This window comes from Girardinichthys multiradiatus, chromosome 5 (genome assembly GCF_021462225.1).
Source record: "Girardinichthys multiradiatus isolate DD_20200921_A chromosome 5, DD_fGirMul_XY1, whole genome shotgun sequence".
NCBI lineage: Eukaryota > Metazoa > Chordata > Actinopteri > Cyprinodontiformes > Goodeidae > Girardinichthys > Girardinichthys multiradiatus.
In genome coordinates, this window is record NC_061798.1 from 13,555,094 (window position 1) to 13,582,430 (window position 27,337).

Here is a 27,337-nt window from a genome sequence, read left to right on the forward strand (position 1 = left end):
ACATGATAATTGTTGCATTGTTTAGGCAAAATGAAAAATCTATTGTAAAAATTTTAAACAGTAAAGGAATTATCTCTGAACAGCTATCACTATAAAAAAAACCATCTATTTCCTGTTTATTATATAGCTCTTTAACCAGACAACTGCAGGTAAAACTGAAAACACAACCATGTTTATTCACTGTTGTAGAAAAAAAGGAAATTATCCTAACAGTGCTATGGTAAGAATCAATAAATGACGTTTATTAGATCTTGAAAGATGAGAACAAAACATTCCAACCAGAAAGACAAAGGTTTTGTTCTGCCTCACGCATTAAGAAGTTTTCTTTAGAAGAAAGGAAGAAAATCAAAATATTAACGAAATCCAAAGTAAAAAAACTAGCTAATGGAAAGTGAAGTTGTTATAAGCACTGGCTATGTTTGTCTATTCTACTGCAGAACATATACCCTACACAAAGTTGATAAGCATAACACAACCCCTAAATAACAATTCATAAGGCAAAGTTCAAAACAGTCATGAGACATTAGCCAAGAACAAAATGTTCCACTACACCACGACCTCTAGAAAAAATAAATTAAAACATTCAATTTAATTTTTTGGATCATTTTTCCATAAAACCCAGCCCTAATGTATTTTTTCCACATCTTTAATAAAAAAAAAACTTTAATTAAATGCTTATATATTCAATTTAATGTCCTTGGGGACTTTTGTCTCCCTCAGAATTGTAATAAGGTTATGATCACAAAAGTCAGCTAGTGTGGAAAATGCTTCCATGCACAGATCAGCTGAGTTGGTAAAGATGAAATCTATACATGTTAATGTTTTTGACCCTTCTTATGTCACACACACTCTGGTTGGCAGAGTCACAACTTACTTTAGATTACATGCACTGGTAACACTAAGGAGGTGAAACTTTAGTAGATGATGTGGCTAATTCTATTCCAGTTTTAGATATCCCCAAATATAAATCTCTTTATTTAACACACACCATATCAAACATATCACATAAGCAATCAAGATACCTGGAATTAGCAGTCGGTGAGCTGTAGCCACATCCAACCAGGAGAGGTTTCAAATGTAGGAGATGTACTTGGAGCCATAAGACCTCATCCACTTTTTCTGGGAATGTTGTTCTTTCCATCATGATCCATATCTTATGACCATAGATGAAGGCTAAAATGTTTAAAGGCTGGTCTACCTATCCAGAAGAAGTATGTGATACTGTTAGAATATTAAACGACCATGAGGTTTGTGGAGTTGGTAGGATTTGGTATGTTTATCAGTCTGCATAAAATGGAAAACTGTGTATCTTTTTTAACATTTGTAATTTGGTTAGACATGCAAAGATTTTGTGTTCTCTTTTGTTTGTGAATGTGGAACAGGATGTATAGTTGGAAGCATTAAAGTTAGCAATTCTTTTGTACGCTGATGATCTTTGTTCATATTGTGATTGCCTCAAACAGTTATTGAGGGACTGCACTAAATATGGATTAGCATTTATGGAAAGTTTTCTATATTCAAACAAGCAAAGCCATTGGGACTTTGTCAAAGATTAGTATGTAATGTTTGTAAAATTGATAAGCTACATAACTGCTAATGGTGGAGTATGAACAACTGTCTGTCGATTGGTAGATAAATGGAAATAAAGGCAATTGAGAGAAACCAATTAATCTAACAGTCATGTTTTTGGACTGGCTATTAGTGCAGTAAGCAAAACTACTATTCCTAAAACAGCAGTCTCTGTGTGCATTATCTATAGCATGTAAATACTTGCCCTATAAGTCAGATTTTCAAAGGCTGCTATGGTTTTAAAATAAAGCATTAAAGAAAACATAAAAACACAGCAACTTTACTGTACTGCATCTAGCCTTCCTGTTATATGCTAAAAGATTCACTTTCTCGTAACCTAAATGAACAATATTGCTCTGAATAGTCGTACAAAACACCTTCCTTTTCAATAGATTCTCAGATCTGTTCTGGCTTCATTTTAAAAACTGCACTGTTAATAAAAAATGCAACACCAGGTCTTCTTTCTGAAGCCACGGCTTCCACTTCAAAGAGTGTTGTGGTCGCTGAAACTTGGTTAAGCTTGCATTTAATGTTTATGCTGATTTGCAAATTAGTTTGCAGGCAGTGCCAATCAAGCTGCAAATCATCATGTGTGTGTCATAAACCAAATAGTCCTGTCTCTCATCTTTGTGCTGGACAATATACAAAAGGTGCTATAAAATTAAAGGAGATGGATTGTGATTGTTTCTTTCTTCAAAATGTAAGAGGACATCCAACTTGTTTAATTTGTTTAGAATTTTAATCCAGTTCAATTAATTCAAATAATTTCATTTGCAAGAAGGAGAGCTCTTAGATCAATGTAAGGGTGACAAAACCTTAAAAGATAAAGCTTTTTTTTCCACTTTTGCAAAATATTTCACAACATAATATCTGACTGAGTACATGCAGTTACTTAAGAACTACACAATTACAATTACACAACTAGCTGAACTTTTAAAATACACTTAAAATAAAATAAATAATTTGTTAAAAGGCAAATCATATTTTAATCTACATTAATCTGAATTTCACAGATAAACCAAAGTTCCAAAAATAAATGTGTTGCTGTATCTGTAAATACAGTGCCTTGCGAAAGTACTCGGCCCCTTTGAACTTTTCAACCTCTTGCCACATTTCAGGTTTCAAACATAAAGATATAAAATTCCAATTTTTTGTGAAGAATCAACAACAAGTGGGACACAATCGTGAAGTGGAATGAAATTTATTGGATGTGTCAAACTTTTTTAACAAATAAAAAACTGAGAAGTGGGGCGTGCAATATTATTTGGCCCTTTTACTTTCAGTGCAGCAAACTCACTCCAGAAGCTCAGCGAGGATCTCTGAATGATCCAATGTTGTCCCAAATGACTGATGATGATAAATAGAATCCACCTGTGTGTAATCAAGTCTCTGTATAAATGAACCTGCTCTGTGATAGTCTCAGGGTTCTGTTCAAAGCGCAGAGAGCATCATGAAGACCAAGGAACACACCAGGCAGGTCCGAGATACTGTTGTGGAGAAGTTTAAAGCTGAATTTGGACACAAAAAGATTTCCCAAGCTTTAAACATTCCAAGGAGCACTGTGCAAGCAATCATGTTGAAATGGAAGGAGTATCAGACCACTGCAAATCTACCAAGACCCGGCCGTCCCTCTAAACATTCATCTCGAACAAGGAGAAGACTGATCAGAGATGCAGCCAAGAGGCCCATGATCAGTCTGGATGAACTGCAGAGATCTACAGCTGAGGTGGGAGAGTCTGTCCGTAGGACAACAATCAGTCGTACACTGCACAAATCTGGCCTTTATGGACAAGTGGCAAGGAGAAAGCCATTTCTCAAAGATATCCATAAAAAGTCTTGTTTAAAGTTTGGCACAAGCCACCTGGGAGACGCACCAAACATGTGGAAGAAGGTGCTCTGGTCAGATGAAACCAAAATCAAACTGTTTGGCCACAATGCAAAACAATATGTTTGTTGTAAAAGCAACACAGCTCATCACCCTGAACACACCATCCCCACTGTCAAACATGGTGGTGGCAGCATCATGGTTTGGGCCTTCTTTTCGTCAGCAGGGACAGGGAAGATGGTCAAAATTGATGGGAAGATGGATGGGGCCAAATACAGGACCATTCTGGAAGAAAACCTGTTGGAGTCTACAAGAGACCTGAGACTGGGATGGAGATTTATCTTCCAACAAGACAATGATCCAAAACATAAAGCCAAATATACAATGGAATGGTTCACAAATAAATGTATCCAGGTGTTGGAATGGCCAAGTCAAAGTCCAGATCTGAATCCAATCGAGAATCTGTGGAAAGAGCTGAAGACTGCTGTTCAAGAACGCTCTCCATCCAACCTCACTGAGCTCCAGCTGTTTTGCAAGGAAGAATGGGCAAGAATTTCAGTCTCTCGATGTGCAAAACTGATAGAGACAAACCCCAAGACTTGCAGCTGTAATTGCAGAAAAGGGTGGCGCTACACAGTATTAACTCAAGGGGGCTGAATAATTGCACGCCCCACTTTTCAGTTTTTTATTTGTTAAACAAGTTTGACACATACAATAAATTTTAATCCACTTCACGATTGTGTCCCACTTGTTGTTGATTCTTCACAAAAAATTTGAATTTTATATCTTTATTTTTGAAGCCTGAAATGTGGCAAAAGGTTGAAAAGTTCAAGGGGGCCGAATGCTTTTGCAAGGCACTGTATATGCTCCATTGGTGTGCTTTTCTTCCTTCACCTCCATCTCTTCAGTTCCTCAGTAGTAGAGCCCCTTATTTGGTGACATTCATGATCAGCAGATCGTAAGAACTGGAAGAATCATTCTTTACAAACTCTTTTGATAAAATCTTTAATGATGAGCACAAGAGAAGGCTGTTTCTCATGGGAAAAGTTCCTGAACCAAACTATATGTGCTCCTGTTGAAAAGTTGCAGTTGCAGTAGAGAATGATGTTTTCTCCAGGTCTTGCCGCAATCTCTAGCACTCTCAAAATACCAAAAATGACTGCAAGAAAACCTCCTGGAAAATAAAAACAACTATAATCATTCTGTGACTAAAGTACAATTTCAAGATTTCAGACGCTAATCTGTCCATGCAACACTGATGCTGCAAATTAAATATTTTTTTCATTAAATGACCTTAACATTTAACACCTTTAATTTAAGGGAAACTAAAATTACCCAGGAAAACAACCAGAATTATACGTGGCCCATCCATGGGTGATGATTAAAAGGGAGCTAAAATACAGCTTCACAGATTTTACAACCAGATGGTGTGACCTATTAAGATTCTTCACCAAAGGAAATCTGGCCTCTGATTGGCTGCTTGAATGAAACATTTAGCTTATTGTCTGTATTAAGATAAAGATGAAACTAGATTTTGCTGGAAGAAACAAGACCATCTATAGAGGTGCAAATTTAATATAATGCAGCTTTGTTATTGACCTGACACATTTTAAGTGCGGTCTAAGCCTAAAGAGGCGAGAATGTGCTGACGCAGTGAAACCATAAACAGCACAACACTTTCAATGACCATATTTAAATGTATTGTCATGTATCTTGAGAGATTGTTACAAAGTTCAACCAACAGTCCAAATCAGTTAAAATATCTGCAGTGATTCTACAGTGAATGGCATTGTGTAAGGCTTATTTGTTCACAGCATGATATTTTTCATATTTACAAAGGTTTTGTATGCAGGCATGTAATTATTTGATCAACTATCCAGGGCTGTATACATTAGAGACTGAAAGCATGGATGGCATCAAGATTGTTTTAGTTTATAACAAATCTCACCAACAGTGGATATGCTGAAACGAAATAATGCGAACAACGGGTCTGTCATCAGTGCCCATCGCAGCTGTAATTCTGGGTAACTTAGATTGTAAAGTTATTTGTAGGTCAATGAGTTTTATTGTCATATTTTGTGGTGCAGCAGGACCAAAACAGCAACACCAAATTTGCAGGTGCATGGAGCCTTGATAGATAGTTTTTAATCTTAAGAATGATACAGATGCGAAGGAAACACAGGAACCAGGGAGACGGCAACAGAGAACCCAAAACTGGAGGCACAGAAAACAAGAACTTAAATACAACTGAGTTGAAAAGAACTACATGGAAAACAGGTTGGTGCAATTAACAAAGCAAACAGGTGCGGATCATGACATTTATGGCAAATGGAGATTTAAATATATTGTCATGTCCCACAAATATGGAAAACTGTATGGCTTCATACATCTAAAGCTATGCACCAAGGAATTCAGCATGACGAATGTTAGGGTTTGAAAACTTTTGTATTGTTTATCACTCATGTCTGCTCTAAGTGCTTTTCCCTCCTACATGCCACAGAAAGGGATATGGGGGAGACGAGTGAGTTCTGCTCGTACCAGGTCCTCACTCCCTCTCTGTTTAAAATCAAGACACATGAACCCTAACCTTTCTGACCCCACACACACACACACACACAGACCGTGAATGTTTGTTGAACTGTGTGTGAACCAGCATGTATAAAGAGAGAGGGGTGCCAACACTTTGTAGTCTGCACTGCAGAGTGTGAGCTACCCTTGCTGCAAGTAAAAGTGACTCTGTATCGTTCTTGCCTCTGAGTTGACTAGTTAATACCTAACAATGAACCAGTACAGGCAAGGCAGGAAGAATAGATACCATGTTCATGTTTCATAATGTGTGGTAGTAATGAGGCCGGCTTTGCGCAGGTCCAAGCGGGCGCAATGCCCCCACAGACAAATGTCTGGACCCCTCAAATCAATTCTCAATCACACAGGCACAACTCCCCGCCTTGCCTCTCCCTCCTCCTCCTAAACCTAAGGGCAAAACATAGTCGCGTTTACCTGATGGCCGGACTCAAAGCGGACATCCCCCGGACATGTCCGCGCAAAGCTCAATTTTCAGGACCGCGTACGCAATGTTATGTTAAACATTATAGTGCTGCTGAAAACATTACGTGGCTTCTGGCCCCAAGTTTCTTTAAAGAAAGGGCCGAAGAGGGGGCATTTTGGCGCCACACATGCTGAAAAACACTTGCATTTTCTTCCAATCAGCATCCATGCATGACTGCGTAATAAATTGCCTACATGTTTTGTACTCATAAAATCCAGCTGTTGACTGATGTTTGTCATGTTTAATGAAGAGACAGAGAGGGATAAGACCATTTCACTTTAATTACTTTGATGGTAAAGTTTGAGGAAAAAAGAAAAAGCATGACCACAACTCTTTTTCTGAATGTCTAGTACCCTAATTCTCACAATAAAGTGTTGATAATAAAAAACAAACATACAGTATTGTATAATTACAGCATGCTGGCCAAACTCTGTTCTGTGTTGGTAAAAGTCACTTTAACTCAAGGAGCTCTTTTCATGAAAGCAGGCACGCTTCCGGGGTGGTAGCCTCAGATGTTTTCTGAATAGCCCCGGACTTCTTGATAGAAGAAATTTAGAAGTATTAAAAAGATGCAGCCACAAAATGGTACTGGACTTCACATTTTGATTTAAAAACAATCAGATTATGAGTTAAAAGGAGAAGACAAAAAATAGCACACTCGCGGCAAGGCGAATCCGCAACTACAGGTCCTTCTCAAAAAATTAGCATATTGTGATAAAGTTCATTATTTTCCATAATGTCATGATGAAAATTTAACATTCATATATTTTAGATTCATTGCACACTAACTGAAATATTTCAGGTCTTTCATTGTCTTAATATGGATGATTTTGGCATACAGCTCATGAAAACCCAAAATTCCTATCTCACAAAATTAGCATATCATTAAAAGGCTCTCTAAACGAACTATGAACCTCATCATCTGAATCAACGAGTTAACTCTAAACACCTGCAAAAGATTCCTGAGGCCTTTAAAACTCCCAGCCTGGTTCATCACTCAAAACCCCAATCATGGGTAAGACTGCCGACCTGACAGCTGTCCAGAAGGCCACTATTGACACCCTCAAGCAAGAGGGTAAGACACAGAAAAAAATTTCTGAACGAATAGGCTGTTCCCAGAGTGCTGTATCAAGGCACCTCAGTGGAAAGTCTGTGGGAAGGAAAAAGTGTGGCAGAAAACGCTGCACAATGAGAAGAGGTGACCGGACCCTGAGGAAGATTGTGGAGAAGGGCCAATTCCAGACCTTGGGGGACCTGCGGAAGCAGTGGACTGAGTCTGGAGTAGAAACATCCAGAGCCACCGTGCACAGGCGTGTGCAGGAAATGGGCTACAGGTGCCGCATTCCCCAGTCCTGGGCTACAGAGAAGCAGCACTGGACTGTTGCTCAGTGGTCCAAAGTACTTTTTTTGGATGAAAGCAAATTCTGCATGTCATTCGGAAATCAAGGTGCCAGAGTCTGGAGGAAGACTGGGGAGAAGGAAATGCCAAAATGCCAGAAGTCCAGTGTCAAGTACCCACAGTCAGTGATGGTCTGGTGTGCCGTGTCAGCTGCTGGTATTGGTCCACTGTGTTTTATCAAGGGCAGGGTCAATGCAGCTAGCTATCAGGAGATTTTGGAGCACTTCATGCTTCCATCTGCTGAAAAGCTTTATGGAGATGAAGATTTCATTTTTCAGCACGACCTGGCACCTGCTCACAGTGCCAACACCACTGGTAAATGGTTTACTGACCATGGTATCACTGTGCTCAATTGGCCTGCCAACTCTCCTGACCTGAACCCCATAGAGAATCTGTGGGATATTGTGAAGAGAACGTTGAGAGACTCAAGACCCAACACTCTGGATGAGCTAAAGGCCGCTATCGAAGCATCCTGGGCCTCCATAAGACCTCAGTGCCACAGGCTGATTGCCTCCATGCCACGCCGCATTGAAGCAGTCATTTCTGCCAAAGGATTCCCAACCAAGTATTGAGTGCATAACTGTACATGATTATTTGAAAGTTGACGTTTTTTTGTATTAAAAACACTTTTCTTTTATTGGTCGGATGAAATATGCTAATTTTGTGAGATAGGAATTTTGGGTTTTCATGAGCTGTATGCCAAAATCATCCATATTAAGACAATAAAAGACCTGAAATATTTCAGTTAGTGTGCAATGAATCTAAAATATATGAATGTTAAATTTTCATCATTACATTATAGAAAATAATTAACTTTATCACAATATGCTAATTTTTTGAGAAGGACCTGTACGCGCACAGCCAGAGACGGACTCCATTCTGGAGAAGTCCAGAACAGCAGTTTACTCCAGGCTGACCTGCCTCATTACCTGAAAAGTTACACTGAGGGCCTCGAACAGGGCTCATTTCAGAGCAACCATGGAGCCAACCGAAGAAAGGGACCCTGGTGGGTGTGTGTTCTGGAACATGTGGACGCCGAGCGGTATAAACCAGGCTGAAGATAGCGGTAAAACCTGAATGCTGACTTGGAATGGGCTGATTGTAAGTTACAGCTAATCACTGATTCACCCAGCAAGACATGAGGTGGAGGTTCACTCTAATGAGCATCTTCAGGGTCATGATGAGGAACTTTCACCTGAACTACAGATGAAGTTAAATGATCTGTCTGTGATAGAAAACAGCAGCAACCTTCTTCTAGCCGGATTTGCATCATAATGTGAAAATATCTGGTCCTTTAATTCAGTCAAAATAAAAGCATTTAATCCTAACATAGCTGATCACATTAAAAGGTTCTTCAGATCAACACATTGCATCTCATTGCTGCAGCCGGTGTTACAGTCTAGTTCTACATGTAGACAGAACCAGGTGTTGCTCAATAAACCAGGAAAATATCTCTTGGTTCCAGTAAGATGTAGTAGAAAGAGCAAAAGCAAGCCTCCCTCTTCTCTTTCATATATTCTGTGCTGATTCTAAACATAAAGTTCTGGCTTTAAATATGCTGCATAATTAAGAAATAAATCATAGCAATTAATCACAGGTTTGATTAATTGATTAGTTAACTATTTTATTTTTCTGAATTACACATGAAATATAACATAAACTAAACTAATCAAACAAGGATACAGGTTTACCAAAGGTGAGACATACATACCATATGTATACAGTTATTAAAACTGTAATATTAGTACTGATAAGGTCCAGGATCAGGCTCTATGCTATATTTTAAACACCACAACTTAACATCCTTTCCTCTCAAAGTGTTTAATAGTAAGAACTGCACTAATGTCTCACATGTTCAGTGCAGAACAAAAGACTGTGTTGTAAAATTTTTCCTTTCTTATTTTTGGCAGGCCAAATTTCTTCATAAGTGGAATGAAGGGCTGAAAAGATGGCGGTAAAAGAGAACAGATTCATAAAAGAAGGAACAATTTTTAGAAAAATGTTTCGAAAGCTCTTGGCATAGTAAAATAAATGTGTTTTAGGATTTTTACCATTTGACTAAGATTTAGGAAAATCAACTTTATACCACTTTCCTTTTTTGAAATATAAGAATAAAGACAATGGAGCCTCAGGAGTGGAACACTTTGATGAGAATGTAATGTTTAAAATATGTAATTTATGTAGATGACAAAAGAAGCACATTTATCTGGCCCATAGTAAACATCTCTGAGTTTAAGAAAAACTTTTGTCACCAAAAATTCAGATTACGTTCGTTTCTAAATACCTCAAAATGTGTCATTATTTGCTTCAGCAAAATGGTTTTTCATCAGGCCTAAACTCTGTTTCTCCTTGTCCTTCATTCAACGTCTAACAAAAATAAAAAGTAAAATTATTGCAAACTTTTCTTGTTTGATTCACAATAATTTACATTCAGTCTAATACCAGCCGAGACAGCGAACTGGTACAATATGTCCTATATTATTTTAACTTTAAATTACCTATAAATTATCTTATTGAAATGCTAATATTTTGGATTTGTGCTAAAGCCCCCAATGTTTTGAGACCCTAAAAACGACCCTGCATGCAAGCAATTCTACTTCAACAGTTGAGGAATCATTTTGTTCAGTAGTTAACATTACAGGCTAATATATGCTGAAGGCTGAATATAATGTTTATGATAGAAAGCAGCAAACAAAAAATGATAAATAAATAGGAAAATGTTACTTAATTTTATTAGCATAACAATAGAGCCAATGCTAACATTAACTACCTAAAGTAGATTTGTGATTTGAAATGAAAGGCAGGTCTTAAGTTGAGCTACATGAAAGGATGGATATTGGTTTATTAGTTATTATTAGTGTAATGTTTCAACTTAATGTTTCAAAAGCGACTCACACTGTGCGGAACATGCTATGCATGCTTAACAAAGTAAAGGATGCACCTTAGTGTATATTAGATTAACTCTTAACAGCGTTTTGGGCGTTTACAATTGACCAATATAATGACACAGTGACAGGGAAATGACCACCACTGATTGATGATGTCATGTTCAACAGATTCTCTTTTTCAAAATAAATGACCTAGTAATGAATAAAAAGACACACCATTTTGAGATGTGCAGGTTTTTACTTTTTTGCCACCAATGACAACTATTTTGATATGAATAATTATTAAAAACATTCCAAATGTTGTGAAAGCAGCCCAATTTTAACAAACCGCCAAAAGCTATTTTTTTCCAGCCCAACATGTTCAAAAGAAGTCCAACTGGGAGGACACCAGCGCAGTCTGGCAAATTGCACAGTACTACACAGTTTACCCCAATCCCATAAAGAAAACACTAATCAACAACAACAATAAACATGCGCATGTGCATAATGTGTAACCATTTCTGCCTGTCCCCTTATATATGCATACCTAGAACTGGCCCTGGGTAGTAACATAGTATAAGGCTTACTTGTTGAGTTAACAGTAGAATGAAAATACACCTGTAAAAAGCTGATGACACCTAAGTACTCTAGTTCTATGACAGCATAGTTTTGGGATTTGTTCTTTTGGAAATGTATCAAATTATACTCCTGACTTCTTAAAAATCCTCCGAAAGAACATTTCAAAGTAGGCTCATTCTTGATGAACTGACTGCACAGATGAAGTTTTCAGGTCTACTTTCCGCTCGCTTAAAAACATCTGCAAACTACTTTTTGTGACAAATTAGTGGTATGAAAACAATACGTTTGTACACTTACTTGCGCCATTACTGCATCTGCTGGTGCCATGCCCAGGGAAATCCAAAAAGACTTAGAGGGAGCTACAAATTTCATGTTTGGGGATGTTTTTCTCCACCATGTATTCTACCGTGTATCAGAGGGTGTCAGAAGAAAATGTGAAATAAAATTAAATATTAAAGCTGAAACAGAACCAGACCCTGTAACATTACAATGACCCAAAACCCACCTAGAAGTGGCTTCAGATGAACAGATTGAGATGCTGTGGGTTGACTTGAAACAGGCTATACATCAAGGAAACCCATCAAACAACTCACGGTTAAAAGAGAGGAGTGGAGCAAACTTTTCTTATAGATATCAGAGACTGTTAGACTGTTCCACGAAGTATCTCGCTTGCTTCTTAAAACGCTAAAATTACACTAGCTAGACATTAGCAGGGTTTCATAACCTTTTTGTAAGCAAGAAAAAAAGTTTTTTTCTTTCTCATGTTTAATAAGTAAAACATTGTTTATTTTTGTTGTTGAGGTTCAAATAAATCTTTTTTTTTTCCAGAAGCAAAACAATGACATTAGACATCATATCTTGTAAGGAATTAAATATTTAATAGGGTGTCCTCATTTTTCCACATGGCCATATGTTAAAATAACAACAATATGCACAATAAACATATTTTAAAATCAAACATTTACTTAAGATTACATGTTTATGAAAAATAAATAAAACCTTTTTTTCTTTAGTTTAGCATGGATGGGATTACAAAAATTGAGTACGCATCGATTGTTCATGTCGGACCGGATCTACAAGGAGAATGTGAATCTTTGTTGGAGGCATACTTGACAGTGGTATGAGTCCTAAAGTCTGAAGACTGGATCATCCTCTTCTTTGTTCTCTTTGATGGATGATTAATTTCCAAGGCAGCATAACAAATATTTTCATCCTAAGATTTAGAGTTCAGTATAATGGCAAAATGATTGTATGGCAAATTATATATAGTGGAAAGACAATACAAAAAAAGATGCGCAGGTTTTCAATGACAACTGTAACTACAATACATGGGTAGATAATTGTAGCACAGTACATCTGTACCTTAACAAAACAAAACTCTGTATTCTGGTGGTTACCTGTGATTCTTCCATGTGTCTTTTTTGTTCAGGTTCATTTCCGTCATCTTGATTTTCTTTACCTTCAAAAGAAAAATATCCACATAGTAATTCTTCATCACCATTGCATCAAATGCACAAAAGAGACCAATATTGTGATACCTGTCTTGTGGCAAAGCAAGTGAAACATAAGTGAGGAGAAGAGAACCGCGGAAAGAAAAACAGCCGGGCACATCAAGAAGAACAGCTTCCAGCATGCACTGCAGTCCTCCACTGTCTCGTTAGAGTCAGAACGTGGCCCACAGGTGTCTTGATCAAACATTAAATGGTTAAAATGTTTTGTTTTTTCAACACGTACATTTTACTATGAAATATTTGACCCAACTTTTGTTTTTTAGTTAACTTCCAAAAATACATTTCTTAAATAAGCAGAATACAATATTAAAAAAAGTCAATGTTCTTAGACTCCAGAAATCCAAAGTTGTGATAATTAACTTAGTAGTGCATAAAAAAAATTTTCCATCTTTTTTTCTAGTTGAATTAACTGATCCTGAACTAATACAATCTAGTAAATTTTATTAAAAATTTGGATATTTTTTTCATTATAACTTAAAGGGAAGTTAACAACTGTAACAATAGTCATTTGTATTTATCTACAACATATAATTTGCTTTTCAGTTTAAGCCTATTTTCTCCTTTCTAAATTTAATATAAAATCAGAAAATTTGTGCGACATGATGCATAGTTTGTACATAACACAACATTACATTTGAACATACATTTCTACGACTAATTAATCTAATATCTTTTATCTTTTTTAAAGTCAGCTTTTATATGGACACAATAGAATGCATCGAAAATTCAGACAAATCTACTTACTGAGTATGAGTCTTGTGGTGATATTTCCATACTTGTAAATATCATTACGGAATATTTTTTTGTCATTGTCCATTTTCACTTTTACCTCTTCTGTTCCACAGTAATAGAAGCCCACATCTGAATTAGTGGCATTCATAACCAGCAGGTCATGGGATTCTGAAGAGTCGTTCTTTACAAATTTAAAACGCGGAAATTTTGGTTCCCGTTTTAACTGATCCACTAGAGCAACAACATAAACAGGCTGGATTTCATGGGAACAATTCCTAAAGAACCACGTAACAAATACTCCGGTTGATGCTTTGCAGTCACAGTAAAGTGTGATGTTTTCTCCTGGCTTGGCGGTCACCTCTAACACTAATGCAGATAGGCAGTTATGACTGAATATCAGTCCTGGGAAAAAAACAAAAACAATTAATAATTCTGTGATCATTACAGAATGACATCAAAATTGTTTATATTTTTAAAATGTAAATGTTATTTAAATTTTTTAAAGGTTACCTAAGACAAAAAACAGCATCGTCTGTCTTCCATCCATGATAGATGCTGAGCTGGAGATAAAAGACAGGCTTGCAGGTTTTTGCTGGTTGAATAGATGACATAGATGTTTCCATTGAAGGAGAGGCAGTTGTTGATTGGCTGGTTGAATGGAACATTTCATTCTGTGGTTTTTACTTTGATGACAGTGTGCGAAATGCACTGTGAGGCTCTTTGAATTGTTGCAAGATAACGAGATTTCATAAGGAGTACAAAGAAAAGCAACCACAAGTTTTGAATGTGATCTATCAGAGCTAGCCATATACATTTTTCCATTTGTCAGCTTCAAAACAAACTTAAGTGTTTGCATTCAATATATTTGAAAGGCACATGCTCAATGTAAGCAACAAAGCCAATATGAAGTTTATCTTAAAATGCACAAAATTGACTCAATCTTAATTTTCTCACTTTTTGATAAAATAATGTGTCTGAATTAAAGAAAGTAATTTAAAATCAAATGTCACTAAACAAAAATAACCCTCCCTCATGGTGGGAAAACAATGTCATATTAATGAGGCTGTTGGTAAATAGCTCACATTAATTTATGAGACAAAACGAAGCTTACAGCAAAATAAACCCCTGACCTCTTTTTGTTTGGTAAACATTACAGGAAACCCAGACAAACTGCCCATTCCACTTTTTCAGACGTTTACATGCAAAGAGACGTTCTGTAGAAAACAGAAGTTTTATCATTGTATACAGTTGCCTTTCTATCCAGTGTCAAAGTGTGCACTAAAGTTGCTCTTCTTAGCAAGGCTCCTAAAGTGTGATTTGTAAAATAAAACATTTTCTACAACCGTTTTTTGTTGTCCAATATTAGAAATGGCTTTTTATAAAATTTCCAGCATTAAAGGACTAATGTCTCAGCAGGACATTGAAAGGACCTTGGAAAAAGGACCTTGAAAAACTAATTAATGCATTCATCTTTAGTAGAATTGATTACTGCAACAGTGTCTTCACAGGTCTGCTTAAAAAGTCGATCAGATAGCTGCAGTTGATCCAGAACGCTGCTGCCCGCATCCTCACTAGAACTAAGAAAGTGGAGCACATCACCCTGGTTCTAAAGTCCTTACACTGGCTCCCTGTAGCTCAAATAATAGACTTTAAAATACTTCTGTTAGTCTATAAATCCCTAAATGGCTTAGCACCAAAATACATTACAGACTTGTTGTCAGTGTATCAACCACCCAGACCTCTCAGGTCTTCTGGCTTAAATCTACTCTGCATACCCAGAACCAGAACCAAACATGGAGAAGCAGCTTTTAGTTCTTATGCTCCACTAATCTGGAATAAGCTCCCAGAAAACTGTAAGAGCGCTGAAACTCTAAGATGCTTTATTTGTTGTTTTTTTTTAAGTGGCCTTTGACTCTGCTATCTAAACATTAGTCAAGTTTTCAGTCCAACTTTCCTTTCATTTTCTTATCAATCATTTTATCATTAATTTTAAATTTTTAATATTTTTTATTATTATCTTATCATTTTAATTATTCATTTTAATTATCTTTAATTAATAAATTACTTTTCACACAAAAACACCTCAGAAAACAGCTCAAGCATGAAGAAAGCTAAATGTATCGGGCCTAGAATGATCATTTGACAACATTACATGTCTGGTCTTTGCTAGACAGCTGTAACCTCAGCAAAATCTTGACCTAACTTCCCATTGTGTCTAAAGGGTTTCACATTAAATGTTAAACATTGCTGTGAGCTCTACAGTTGATTTTCTTTTAGAGGATTTTACAAAACATTAAATTGATCATAAGTCATCATTATCCAACACTGGCTCCCTGGGCTACATTGAAACAAGTAAACAAGTATTTATCTAAGTTAAGTGTTATACTTAAATTTTGACTTGGACTGAACAGCACATTAAAAAATGGACAGTAACATATCATCTCTTCTGTGACAGGAAAAAGCAACTGCAATCACAATGACCAGCTGTTCTCTTGTTCTAAATATAGAATTTCAGTGTCTAAAAGTGATTGCAGAAGCATATTTTCTTTTGATAACATTTTGAAATATTTTGTTTCTGCTTAAATTTTAATGTACAATTCCATTGGTATGCCGTTAATTTGGTTGCAACAAGATGATAATTTCTTAACCGTATTTTATCTGTAGCAAATATATAATTGAAGCAATCTGACCTTCTTAAAACAACACTCACGTAAATATTATAGTTTCTGCTATTTAGTTTCCAATAAAACATTTAAGAAAACAAAAGCTAGTAAAACTAACCACATTCCACAACCTCTTTTTGTTGTATAAAATCCACAGGAAAGCTACAATAACAACAGTCCCTTGTTAATCTGCAGAGGATGATGTGCAGACAGATTGAACCTGCAAATAAGTGCAGTTTTAATGGCCATTGTTTAGTTTACTTGAGAAGAGGGTTCACTGTAATGGAGAAAGAGAATGCATCAGAGATGCTGTACAAAACTCATGCCCTGGAAGTGTCAAGTCTATGTTTGTGGCTCCTTGAAAAACAATGATAATAAAATATTTAGCACTGTACAGTGTGAGAAAATAAATCTGAGACTTAACAGCTACAACAAGCACATGGTTCTACAAGAATACAGTATATATTCAGTGTAGGAGCAGGATTTCTTATTTTCACCCTCCGTTTTTGCACTGCTCTATCTTACACTCATAACCATTGCAACTTTACATTAAAAAAGTCAGTAGATGACATCTATGCCTTGTAAACTAGTGTAAAGCCAGACAGGAAGCCAAATTAAACAATGAAACTATGACTGTATTAATTTTACTTTAAAATGGGTTTTAAACAGACAAGAGGGTCGCAAGGGGTCGCAATTGAGTCAAATTCCAATTTAATCCAACTGAGCAAATCAGATCATGCATCTGTGATTTTGAGCCGACCATATGCAAATGCCGAGATATTGAAATTCAACAATCTGCAGTGCCCATGCGGTCCAGCCAACAGTCGCTGTTCACAGCAGGATTCAACATCACCTTGATCTGTGTCATCAGACACTGCTTGAAGTTTGTATAAGTGAGACTGTACTGTACTGGAGGAGATTCACCAGAGAAACATGTGACTTCCTGTTCTAAGTGGGTGAGGCTAAAGTGATGTCAACAAATGTGGTGAGAGCTGTTCCATGATGAAACACAAAAAGTTTGACTGGTTCTGACCTTTTATTGTGAAAGTTATTACATTTGTCTTTTACGGGGAGTAGTGAAAGCAAAAAGCTTTCGATAACTTTTTATCCCAGGTGCCTTTAGACAATACTGAGTCATTTTAAGGACTGTAAGTCAAAAGTTGCAGGAGTTTGCTCAGATATGAGAAGAGTAAAGAGGTGGTAGTGGTCCTTACGTCCTGTGGGGTTTGAAGAGATTTTTTTGTAGGTCCAGAGAAATTACATATGTATTCCATTAATAATCTCAGGTCAAAGCATGTCTTGGGGTTGATTTTTTCAAATCTTTTGTAAGGCACTGTGGAGGAATTAGGCCACGCCACAAATATTTCACCGGAAATCTTTTGGGACTCAAACAAGATTGATCATATTGAATTTGGTGCAGATCAGATGATATGCGTGGAAATTAGAGCCAAACGTATGGCCATACCATGATGTGAGGGATAATAAAGACCGCCAAATGGTATATAACCCATGGAAGGAGATTGCTGCTGAAGTTGGCAAAGAGGAATCTGTCTTAAGACATGTAGATTCATTGCACACTAACTGAAATATTTCAGGTCTTTTATTGTCTTAATACGGATGATTTTGGCATACAGCTCATGAAAACCCAAAATTCCTATCTCACAAAATTAGCATATCATTAAAAGGGTCTCTAGACAAGCTATGAACCTAATCATCTGAATCAACAAGTTAACTCTAAACACCTGCAAAAGATTCCTGTCGGATGAAAGCAAATTCTGCATGTCATTCGGAAATCAAGGTGCCAGAGTCTGGAGGAAGACTGGGGAGAAGGAAATGCCATAATGCCAGAAGTCCAGTGTCAAGTACCCACAGTCAGTGATGGTCTGGGGTGCCTTGTCAGCTGCTGGTGTTGGTCCACTGTGTTTTATCAAGGGCAGGGTCAATGCAGCTAGCTATCAGGATATTTTGGAGCACTTCATGCTTCCATCTGCTAATAAGCTTTATGGAGATGAAGATTTCATTTTTCAGCATGACCTGGCACCTGCTCACAGTGCCAAAACCACTGGTAAATGGTTTACTGACCATGGTATCACTGTGCTCAATTGGCCTGCCAACTCTCCTGACCTGAACCCCATAGAGAATCTGTGGGATATTGTGAAGAGAACGTTGAGAGACTCAAGACCCAACACTCTGGATGAGCTAAAGGCCGCTATCGAAGCATCCTGGGCCTCCATAAGACCTCAGCAGTGCCACAGGCTGATTGCCTCCATGCCACGCTGCATTGAAGCAGTCATTTCTGCAAAATGATTCCCGACCAAGTATTGAGTGCATAACTGTACATGATTATTTGAAGGTTGACGTTTTTTGTATTAAAAACACTTTTCTTTTATTGGTCGGATGAAATATGCTAATTTTGTGAGATAGGAATTTTGGGTTTTCATGAGCTGTATGCCAAAATCATCCGTATTAAGACAATAAAAGACCTGAAATATTTCAGTTAGTGTGCAGTGAATCTAAAATATATGAATGTTAAATTTTCATCATTACATTATGGAAAATAATGAACTTTATCACAATATGCTAATATTTTGAGAAGGACCTGTATATGTATAAGAGAAAATGGCCGCATAAAACATTAGGGCTAAAGTTGATTTTATTGTTAACAAACCATTGTAGTACAATATCAGAGACTGGACTTTCTAGTCCAAGTGCATCTCACAAGGTCATGTCTTCACATAATTTCCTGGTTCAAATGAAGTTCAGTGACAATACGTCTAATAGTTATTTTTGACTTTTCAAACTCCTATAATGTTTATCACAATATGCTAATATTTTGAGAAGGACCTGTAGTCCTAGATCCCAGCCCACAGGTCACCACCAACCCATCTGCGTTTCTGACAGATTTTCCCCGCTCAGCGACACACCCGTTGAGAAGCCAACTCTGGTAACTGGCAGCTCCATAGTCAGAAACGTGGCACTAGAGACACCAGTGACCATAGTCAAATGTCTGCCAGGGGCCAGAACGGGCGACATCAAATCATACCTGAAACTGCTGGCTAAGGATAAGCGTAAATACAGTAAGATTGTTATTCACGCTGGCGGTAATGACACCCGGTTACGTCGATCAGAGGTCACCAAGTTAGTGTTGCTTCGGTGTGTAAGTTTGCCAAAACAATGTCGGACTAATTTTCTCTGGTCCCCTCCCTGATTTAACCAGTGACGACATGTTTAGCCGCATGCTGTCATTCAACCGCTGGCTCTCTAGGTGGTGTCCAGAAAACAACGTGGGCTACTGTTAGGTATTAATTAGTCAAACTCAGAGGAAAGAAGTATGACACAGGGTCTCTGTTCTTTTTGCGCAAGAGGTAGCTCACACTCTGCAGTGCAAATCTACAAAGTGTTGGCACCCCTCTCTCTTTATTTATACATGCTGGTTCACACACAGTTCAACAAACATTCAGGGTGTGTGTGTGTGTGTGTGTGTGTGTGCGTGGGGTCAGAAAGGTTAGGGTTCATGTGTCTTGATTTTAAACAGAGAGGGAGTGGGGACTTGGTACGAGCAGCCCCTAGATGTTGCTGATAAAAGCATTACTCACTCGTCTCCCCCATCTCCCTTTCTGTGGCATGTGGGAGGGAAAAGCACTTAGAGCAGACATGAGTGATAAACAATACAAAAGTTTTCAAACCCTAACAGTCTCTCCTTTTTTATCACGAATAAAGTCATGATTAGATACATGTAAAAGAAAACACTCTGTGTGAGCGAAAAACCCACGGACGGAAAGCAGATTATATTGTGGGAAAAATACTCACACGCCCCTCCGCCCAAGGCGATCATCAACCATGGTAGAGTACAATAATAATAAAACAATATAATAAATCAAAGAAAACTAAATGTAATAAAAGTAAAAGAATTAAAACAAGCCTTGTTCATGTCATCATTGTACTTTTTTTCATTTCACTTAAATAGAAACTTCTTTCAATTTTCTGCTATTAAGTCATTTTATGAAGTACAATTATGAGTACACTCAGGCGTCAAATATATTTTCATTTACAACATGTCATCATAGTCATCTATCTTTGGGTTCATTGTGGTGTCAACATTTACACACAGTATTTAAAGAGTATGTGGTGTTATCCCAACTTAAAAGAGTTTGTGCTTTATGGCCCAGGACCCTCCTTGGGTCACGGGTAACAAAGTTATCTACGAGCAGACCCATCTGCTCTTCCTGAGACATCACCCTAAAGCATGGGTGTTAACCATCAAACGTCTGATACTGGCTTTTACAGCTTCCTCCTCTAACACAGATGCTCTGAAGAAAGAGAGGTAACCTAAAGGTCATACACTTTGGAACACCTTAGAGCACTTAATACAAGAATTTCCATTACAACTCCTTTCTTCTGATTACAAGGTAATCACAATTAAAAGAAAAATAAATTCTTCAAAACCATCACCCCTCTCAGCTAACAGATAATCTAAAGCCATTCTATTTTGCAAACTCATCTTTCTAATAGCTTGCTGCTCCTTGGTCAGAACAGTGAAACCTCCCCCTGTGAAAGCAGTAAGATATTCTAACTCAACTGACAACTCATTAATCTTTAGCAGCACCATAACTAGGAACAAGTGTACCCAAAATCCCTTTCCAATATGGAATCCTAGCTCTCCTTTGCCATTTGAGCATTACCACTCTAATAATGGGCTGATTGAATTATAAGTTGTGACTGTAGGTAGTAAATGAGCTAGATAACATACTCCAGACCAATTAGCAGGCAGATACAGATATGATCTATTTCCACACATTCAAACCATGTTCTTAGGACATGAGTACCCATCTCTACTAGGAAAAGTAACAAGAACCCTGGTTAATTTACCTGCCTGGTCATACAACTTACTTCCATTCGGTACGGCTGTCAGATTAAGAGTTAACACAAAAGGATCTGGGACCAAATATCCTGAAATAGTATAAGCAGTAGTTCTGATAGGACATGACTCAAATTTATGTCTGTTGATGAAAGCACATGAAACCGATATAATAGTTTTGCAACCTTCCGTCTTTCCAAGGAAATAAGGTGTGTTTCCCTCCTGTGCAATACAAATATCTGTACCTATATCTGGATATCTTATTGATTCCTATTACCCCAAAATCTATAAAGAATTCCTGTAGTAGCACATATTAGATTAGGCTCACTAGAAAATCTACTAACATTTCTGCTTTGCCTTACAATATAATTCCTCACCCAAGGAAAAACAACCTCCACCAGTTGGTTATGTTGCCCATCTGGAAAGAAAGTAGTATCAATAGGAACAGGTACTAAAAATGGTTGATCATTAATAGCACATTAAATCAGACAACAAACATAGCAACTGTCATTTCTTATCTTCCTCACGGTTTGATGCATCAGTTGCCACCAGACATTATCAGCATGATCATAGTAGTCAGAAAAGTGATGAATCTCTCTTCGAATCAGCTGAGGAGTATTATTGGCGTAATTACTCAGATTAGCCACACATTGTCTTTGCTGTACCTTTCCCCAAATGAACACAAGAGTAATAAAAATACTTGCAATACCAATCATTAGCATCAGAACAGACCATCTTCCATATAGCTGCATCGTGACCTTGAAGTGGAATGTCCTTTCTTCTGGTACTGAAAGCAAACAGTTTTTTTTTCAAAGAAAACAAATTATAAGCAAAACTCAAAAATCCTGCTGCCTCTCCTGAGTGGCTTCTGCGCTTCAAGCTGCCCTGTTACCAGTCTGGTACAGGTGGGCGGTCATAGGAAGCTCCTCTAGAAATATGTTTAGAAACAGGAACTCTAACCTGCTGGAAGTTAGGCTTCCATAGTCCAACTAAACAACGGTGGAAATGAACACATTTCAAATGTGTAATAATACCATAATGATAGATATCAAGCAATAAACATGAAAGTTAGATAAAAGCATCCGAGATTTCCTCAGAGTCAGTTTCGCTGTCAAAGTGGGAGAAAAGAATTTGGCTGACCCTTGCTGTCCAGGCAAAGGAGCACCTAGTAGCCACCAAATGTTAAGAAATTAAGGAGAATAAGCATCATGGCGCATGTTTGACTGTCTCTCTGTTGCAGACGTCGCCAGTCCATCCTCCAAAGAAAGGTTATGTGCAAATGTATAGAGGTCTTCCCTGTATGTTTTCTATGTGTCTCTCACTGTGGTGTGTGTGCAGTGAGGCAAATGACCTTATGATTTCTAACTTTCAGGCAATGCGATGGCCTTAAGTAGATTCTGAAATAACGTTGCACTGCCCAAGGGATTATTGTGCCCTTGTAAGAACAGTGTTCTTCAACCACCTCTTCAATCACTCGCCAGTGATCAGCTTACAGTTCATTGTCTTGTGGTGGTCCGCTGTCCTCACACCTTTCAAGCCGTGGATGATCCAGTTGGAAGATGACTTGTGTCCTGGATGCCAGATGAAGCTGGAGGAGCTGGAGCTTTTCTGCAGCTTTCCTGGGTGTCTAGTAGAATCTGATATGGGCCATTCCAGCGCCTGGACTTCCAGTGTTTTCTCCTAGATTCTCTGACCAGAATTCAGTCGCCAGGAATAAAGGACTGGAGGGTGGAAGTGGCTGTTTCTGGTAATGCAGCCTTCACCGTCTGTGAAACTGGTTGGTGGGTAGTCAGGCAGAACTAACCTCTGATTGGCAGCCTATGGGCGGACCCCACAGTTTCTTCATTCCAACCCATCTTAGTGTACCTTAAACTGCAAAACTGTTAACATGCACCTACCTCAGAAACAAGCTGCCTCTTAACTCTCCTGAAAACTCAAGGTTTTAATCAATCTGGGATTTAGAAACATTATTCTAAACATGGATTATTGTGTCATGCAACATATAAACAAACATTCATTTCAACAAAACAAAGACAAACATCAAAGACAAACAAATGGCCAAATTTGAAGCTTCAAGAATTAAAAGAAATTTTTAACAATCTCTGTTCAGAATATGTTTTCTCAGCCATATCTTTTAATGCTGTAATTGATCAATTTTGTTATGACAATCTTTGGGATCCTGTTTTAAGATGAGTGACATAGTCCAAAGAGATTTTTAGAAGCACAGTGTTAGGTATTATTTAGTCAACTCAGAGGTAAGAACGATACAGTCATAGTTACTTGCAGCAAGGGTAGCCCACTTTGCAGTGAAACTACAACGTTTTTGACACCCTATCTCTTTATTTATATGCACAGTTCAACAGACAGTTCAGACAGGGTGTATGTATGTGAGACAGAAAGGAGGCTGGTTCACACAGAGATAACAATGATCTCACACACACAGGGAGGAAGGCATAGTGCAGGTGCCTTGCAACACAAAGTTTTTACATGAGTGATAACAAGTTTTTGCACCCATCCAACAGTCCCTCCTTTTATCACAAGTAAAAACATTTAATATAAAAACGAGTAAGAAAAATACTTTGTATGAGCGAAAACCCACGGACGGTAAACAGATTATATTTTGTGGGAAATACTCATACGGCCCCGCCGCCCATTAAAAGTTAAATGTTGATTAATACTTGAAATCATAAAAATAAAAGAATAATACTTGAAATCATAAAAATAAAAGAATAATACTTGAAATCATAAAAATAAAAGAATAATACTTGAAATCATAAAAATAAAAGAATAATACTTAATGAAAACAGTGAAACATAATAAAGGAATTAAAAAATCTGCCCTGTTTATGTCATCATGTACTTTTTCTCATTTCACTTAAGCAACAACTTCTTTCGATTTTCTGCTGTAAGGTCATTTTATGAAATACAATGTATGAGTACACTCAGGCTTTTGATGTGATTTATTTACAACATGTCATCATAATCGTCCCCTTCATTTTCGTGCATTTCTACCTGGTTCAGTGTTGCATATGCCACCATGAACAATACCAGAAATTCTGTAGGAATGGATGTGCGTCATGTTCTTCCGTCAGTGTTCTGAGATGGGTCCCGTCTGATGTCCATCTCTTCTGGTTCGGTATCACCTCCTGTGGATCCTGCTTTAGATAGAGAAAGAGTCCTGCTACCAGAATTAAACTCAGGCTTATCAGTCCTGTCCACATGTTACAGAGAGCCATTTTATAATTGGGCGCAGATCAGCTGTTTTCTTCACCGGTTTGAGACGCTGGGCCATAGGGGTCCTCCAACTCCTTTGAATCCGGACTTCCTTCTGCTTACCCCGTCGGTTGGTTTGGCTCCTGTAACGGCAAAACTGGCTTACAGTAGCTTTTATGGATCCAGGAAGGCCTCTCTGCTATTTTCAGAGCTGTGGGCGTTGTCAGGAGCACTTGAAACGGCCCTTTCCACCAAGGAGTGCTCCAATCCTTCCGGTGGAGTGTCTTAATCAGGACCAGGTCTCCAGGGCTCAGGTCGTTCTGTGGGATAGGAGCAGAGATTATCGGCAGACCACTGGACATTTGTTCTTCTTTTGTCTGCAACATTTTATTCATCCACTCAGCTAATGAAGTTTCCTGTTGTGCTTTCTCTATTTCATTCATGTCAGAGGGCAGAGAAAACGGTCTGCCATGTACTATTTCTTTGAGAATACAAATTCACATCAGCAACTTGGTGTCACGTGATTTCAGGCTCAGAACACAGTGGGTGGAGCCATACAATGATGTACAGTAGGTGGCAAATGGAGTAAGACCGGTTTGATTTGGAGTTATTCTCATCCATAATTTAACCAGGGATAGGCATTCGGGCCATGGCACTCCCTGTTTCTTCCATTGTTTTCCTTAATCTTTAACTGAAACCCTAATGCATTAGAACTTAGTTCTATTAATTTATTTACAAAATGAGTTCCATTATCTGACCTTATAATCTGTGGGATACCATATGTGGGGAAGAAATGTGTCACTAGGTTCATCTATTACAACTAGGCAATATTTCTTCCCCCGTGTTTGCAACAAATTATGCATGATCTGCAAAAATTCTTTGAATAGCAGAAACATTTATAGTGTAGCATTAATGCTTTACCAGATGTGACATATTCCCCCCTTGACACGTGGGTCTTCCCAATGTGTCACTGTAGCTGCTGTGTTGTATACATTTTTTGGGAGGATTGGTTTATCTTCTATCTGATCGATGTCATCTTTTTTCTGTGCTCCTCTCTTTAGCCAGGCCTTTATTTCTGTCTTGGGTGCTGACTGTTGGGCGTCTTTCAGCACGTCTGTGTCTATAAATAGCAGATCTGACATTTTCTCTTTAATAGGTTGAAATCATCTATCCCTGATGATGTTTTAAAACCTCTATTTTGCCAAATCTTAGCATGGTGATGTACTGATCCGAAAACGTATTGGCTGTCTGTGTATATAGTAAGTATTTGTCCCTCATGTAATTCACATGCTCTTACTACAGCATATAATTCTGCTGTTTGGGCTGAGCATGTATTGGGTAGAGATTTAGCTTCTATTATCCTATCGATGGTTGTTACTGCATAACCAACTCTATTCTTTCCATATTCATCTTTAGATGCTGAGCCATCTACAAACACAACACATGAATCTGGTATAAGGGTTTGAGAAATGTCTTGTCTGGGTTTGGTGTCTTCTTCAACTTTTGCTTTATAAGAATGTGGTTTTCCATCTTCTGCAGTAGGTATTAGAGTACTTGGATTTAAAGGGCACATCTTTTTAGAGTTATGTTTGGCTGTGATAATAATAGCGATGTCAGTGTGATATGCCTTGCATGTAGCGTCAGGTGCTTCTCTTAATATTCCTGACTTCAACATATCTTGTATTATTGGCTTAATACCTTCTTCAGCTTCTGGCTTTAAGGGGTATTGGCGGACTGATAGCCTTTTTTCAGGTATCAGTTTTAACCTTGTATGGTGGGAACCACTTTATAAGCCCTACATCAGTTGATGATTGGGACCACAGTTCAGGTGGGACAGCAGCTAGGGCAGGATGCATGTTGCTCTCTTTGCTCTCAGCTAAGCCCTGTATTTGTCCCTCTGCCTCATCTAAATGTGTCCCAGAGTAGAAATGTTGAGTATTATTGCATTTCAAAGCCTCCAAATGACTGGAACCTATCATTGGCTTTGATCTGTTTTAATAGGTAATTGGTCTACCTTTAATTAAGTATTATAATTTTATGGACCCAAAATCTATGGCTTACGGGCTTCAGAACTCCAGGAACCACAGGTTGAGTACTACTGCATTGAACAATGATGTTAGCTCTCTGCAGAGATTGAAGGACTGGCTAAATATCCCCAGACCTCGTACTCGTCGTCTTCCGCTTATCCGGGACCGGGTCGCGGGGGCAGCAGACTCAACAGAGACGCCCAGACGTCCCTCTCTCCAGATACCTCCTCCAGTTCCTCCAGGGGGAGCCCAAGGCGTTCCCAGGTCAGCCGAGAGACATAGTCCCTCCAGCGTGTCCTGGGCCGTCCCCTGGGCCTCCTCCCGGTGGGACGTGCCTGGAACACCTCCCGAGGAAGGCGTCCAGGAGGCATCCGGTATAGATGCCCGAGCCACCTCAACTGGCTCCTCTTGATGTGGAGGAGCAGCGGCTCTACTCCGAGCCCCTCCCGGATGGCCGAGCTCCTCACCCTATCTCTAAGGGAGTGCCCGGCCACCCTACGGAGGAAGCTCATTTCAGCCGCTTGTATCTGGGATCTCGTTCTTTCGGTCATGACCCAAAGTTCATGGCCATAGGTGAGGGTAGGAACGTAGACCGACCAGTAAATTGAGAGCTTTGCTTTTCGGCTCAGCTCTCTCTTCACCACAACGGACCGGCACAGTGCCCCCATTACTGTGGCAGCCGCACCGATCCGTCTGTCGATCTCCTGCTCCATTCTTCCCTCACTCATGAACAAGAGCCCGAGATACTTAAACTCCTCCACTTGAGGCAGGAACTCCCCTCCAACCTGAAGAGGACAAGCCACCCTTTTCCGGTCGAGTACCATGGCCTCAGACTTGGAGGAGCTGATCCTCATCCCAGCCGCTTCACACTCAGCTGCGAACAGCCACAGCGCATGCTGTAGGTCTTGGCTAGAGGGGGCCAGCAGGACCATGTCATCTGCAAAAAGAAGAGACGAAATCCACTGGTCCCCAAACCCGACCCCCTTCGGCCCTTGGCTGCATCTAGAAATCCTGTTCATAAAAGTTATGAACAGGACCGGTGACAA

The 27,337-nt window shown here is 38.6% G+C and overlaps 1 protein-coding gene across 1 annotated transcript; it reads right to left on the minus strand.

Moving 5' to 3' along the window:
- Positions 1–12,144: 12,144 nt before the first annotated feature.
- LOC124868949 lies at positions 12,145–14,174 on the minus strand. Its single transcript, XM_047366610.1, has 5 exons — positions 14,042–14,174; positions 13,544–13,933; positions 12,827–12,973; positions 12,686–12,747; positions 12,145–12,501 (listed from the first exon to the last, which is right to left on the minus strand). The coding sequence occupies exons 1-5, from the start codon at positions 14,076–14,078 to the stop codon at positions 12,346–12,348; spliced, it is 792 nt and encodes a 263-aa protein (XP_047222566.1). The 5' UTR covers positions 14,079–14,174; the 3' UTR covers positions 12,145–12,345.
- Between the last annotated feature and the right edge of the window lie 13,163 nt (positions 14,175–27,337).

Coding starts and splice junctions, on each gene's coding strand:
- LOC124868949 (XM_047366610.1), bottom strand. CDS start 14,078: ATGGATGGAAGACAGACGATGCTGTTTTTTGTCTTAG. Junction 12,748..12,826: donor CTTGCTTTGCCACAAGACAG/GTATCACAATAT, acceptor TTTCTTTTGAAG/GTAAAGAAAATCAAGATGAC. Junction 12,502..12,685: donor GACACATGGAAGAATCACAG/GTAACCACCAGA, acceptor TCTAAATCTTAG/GATGAAAATATTTGTTATGC.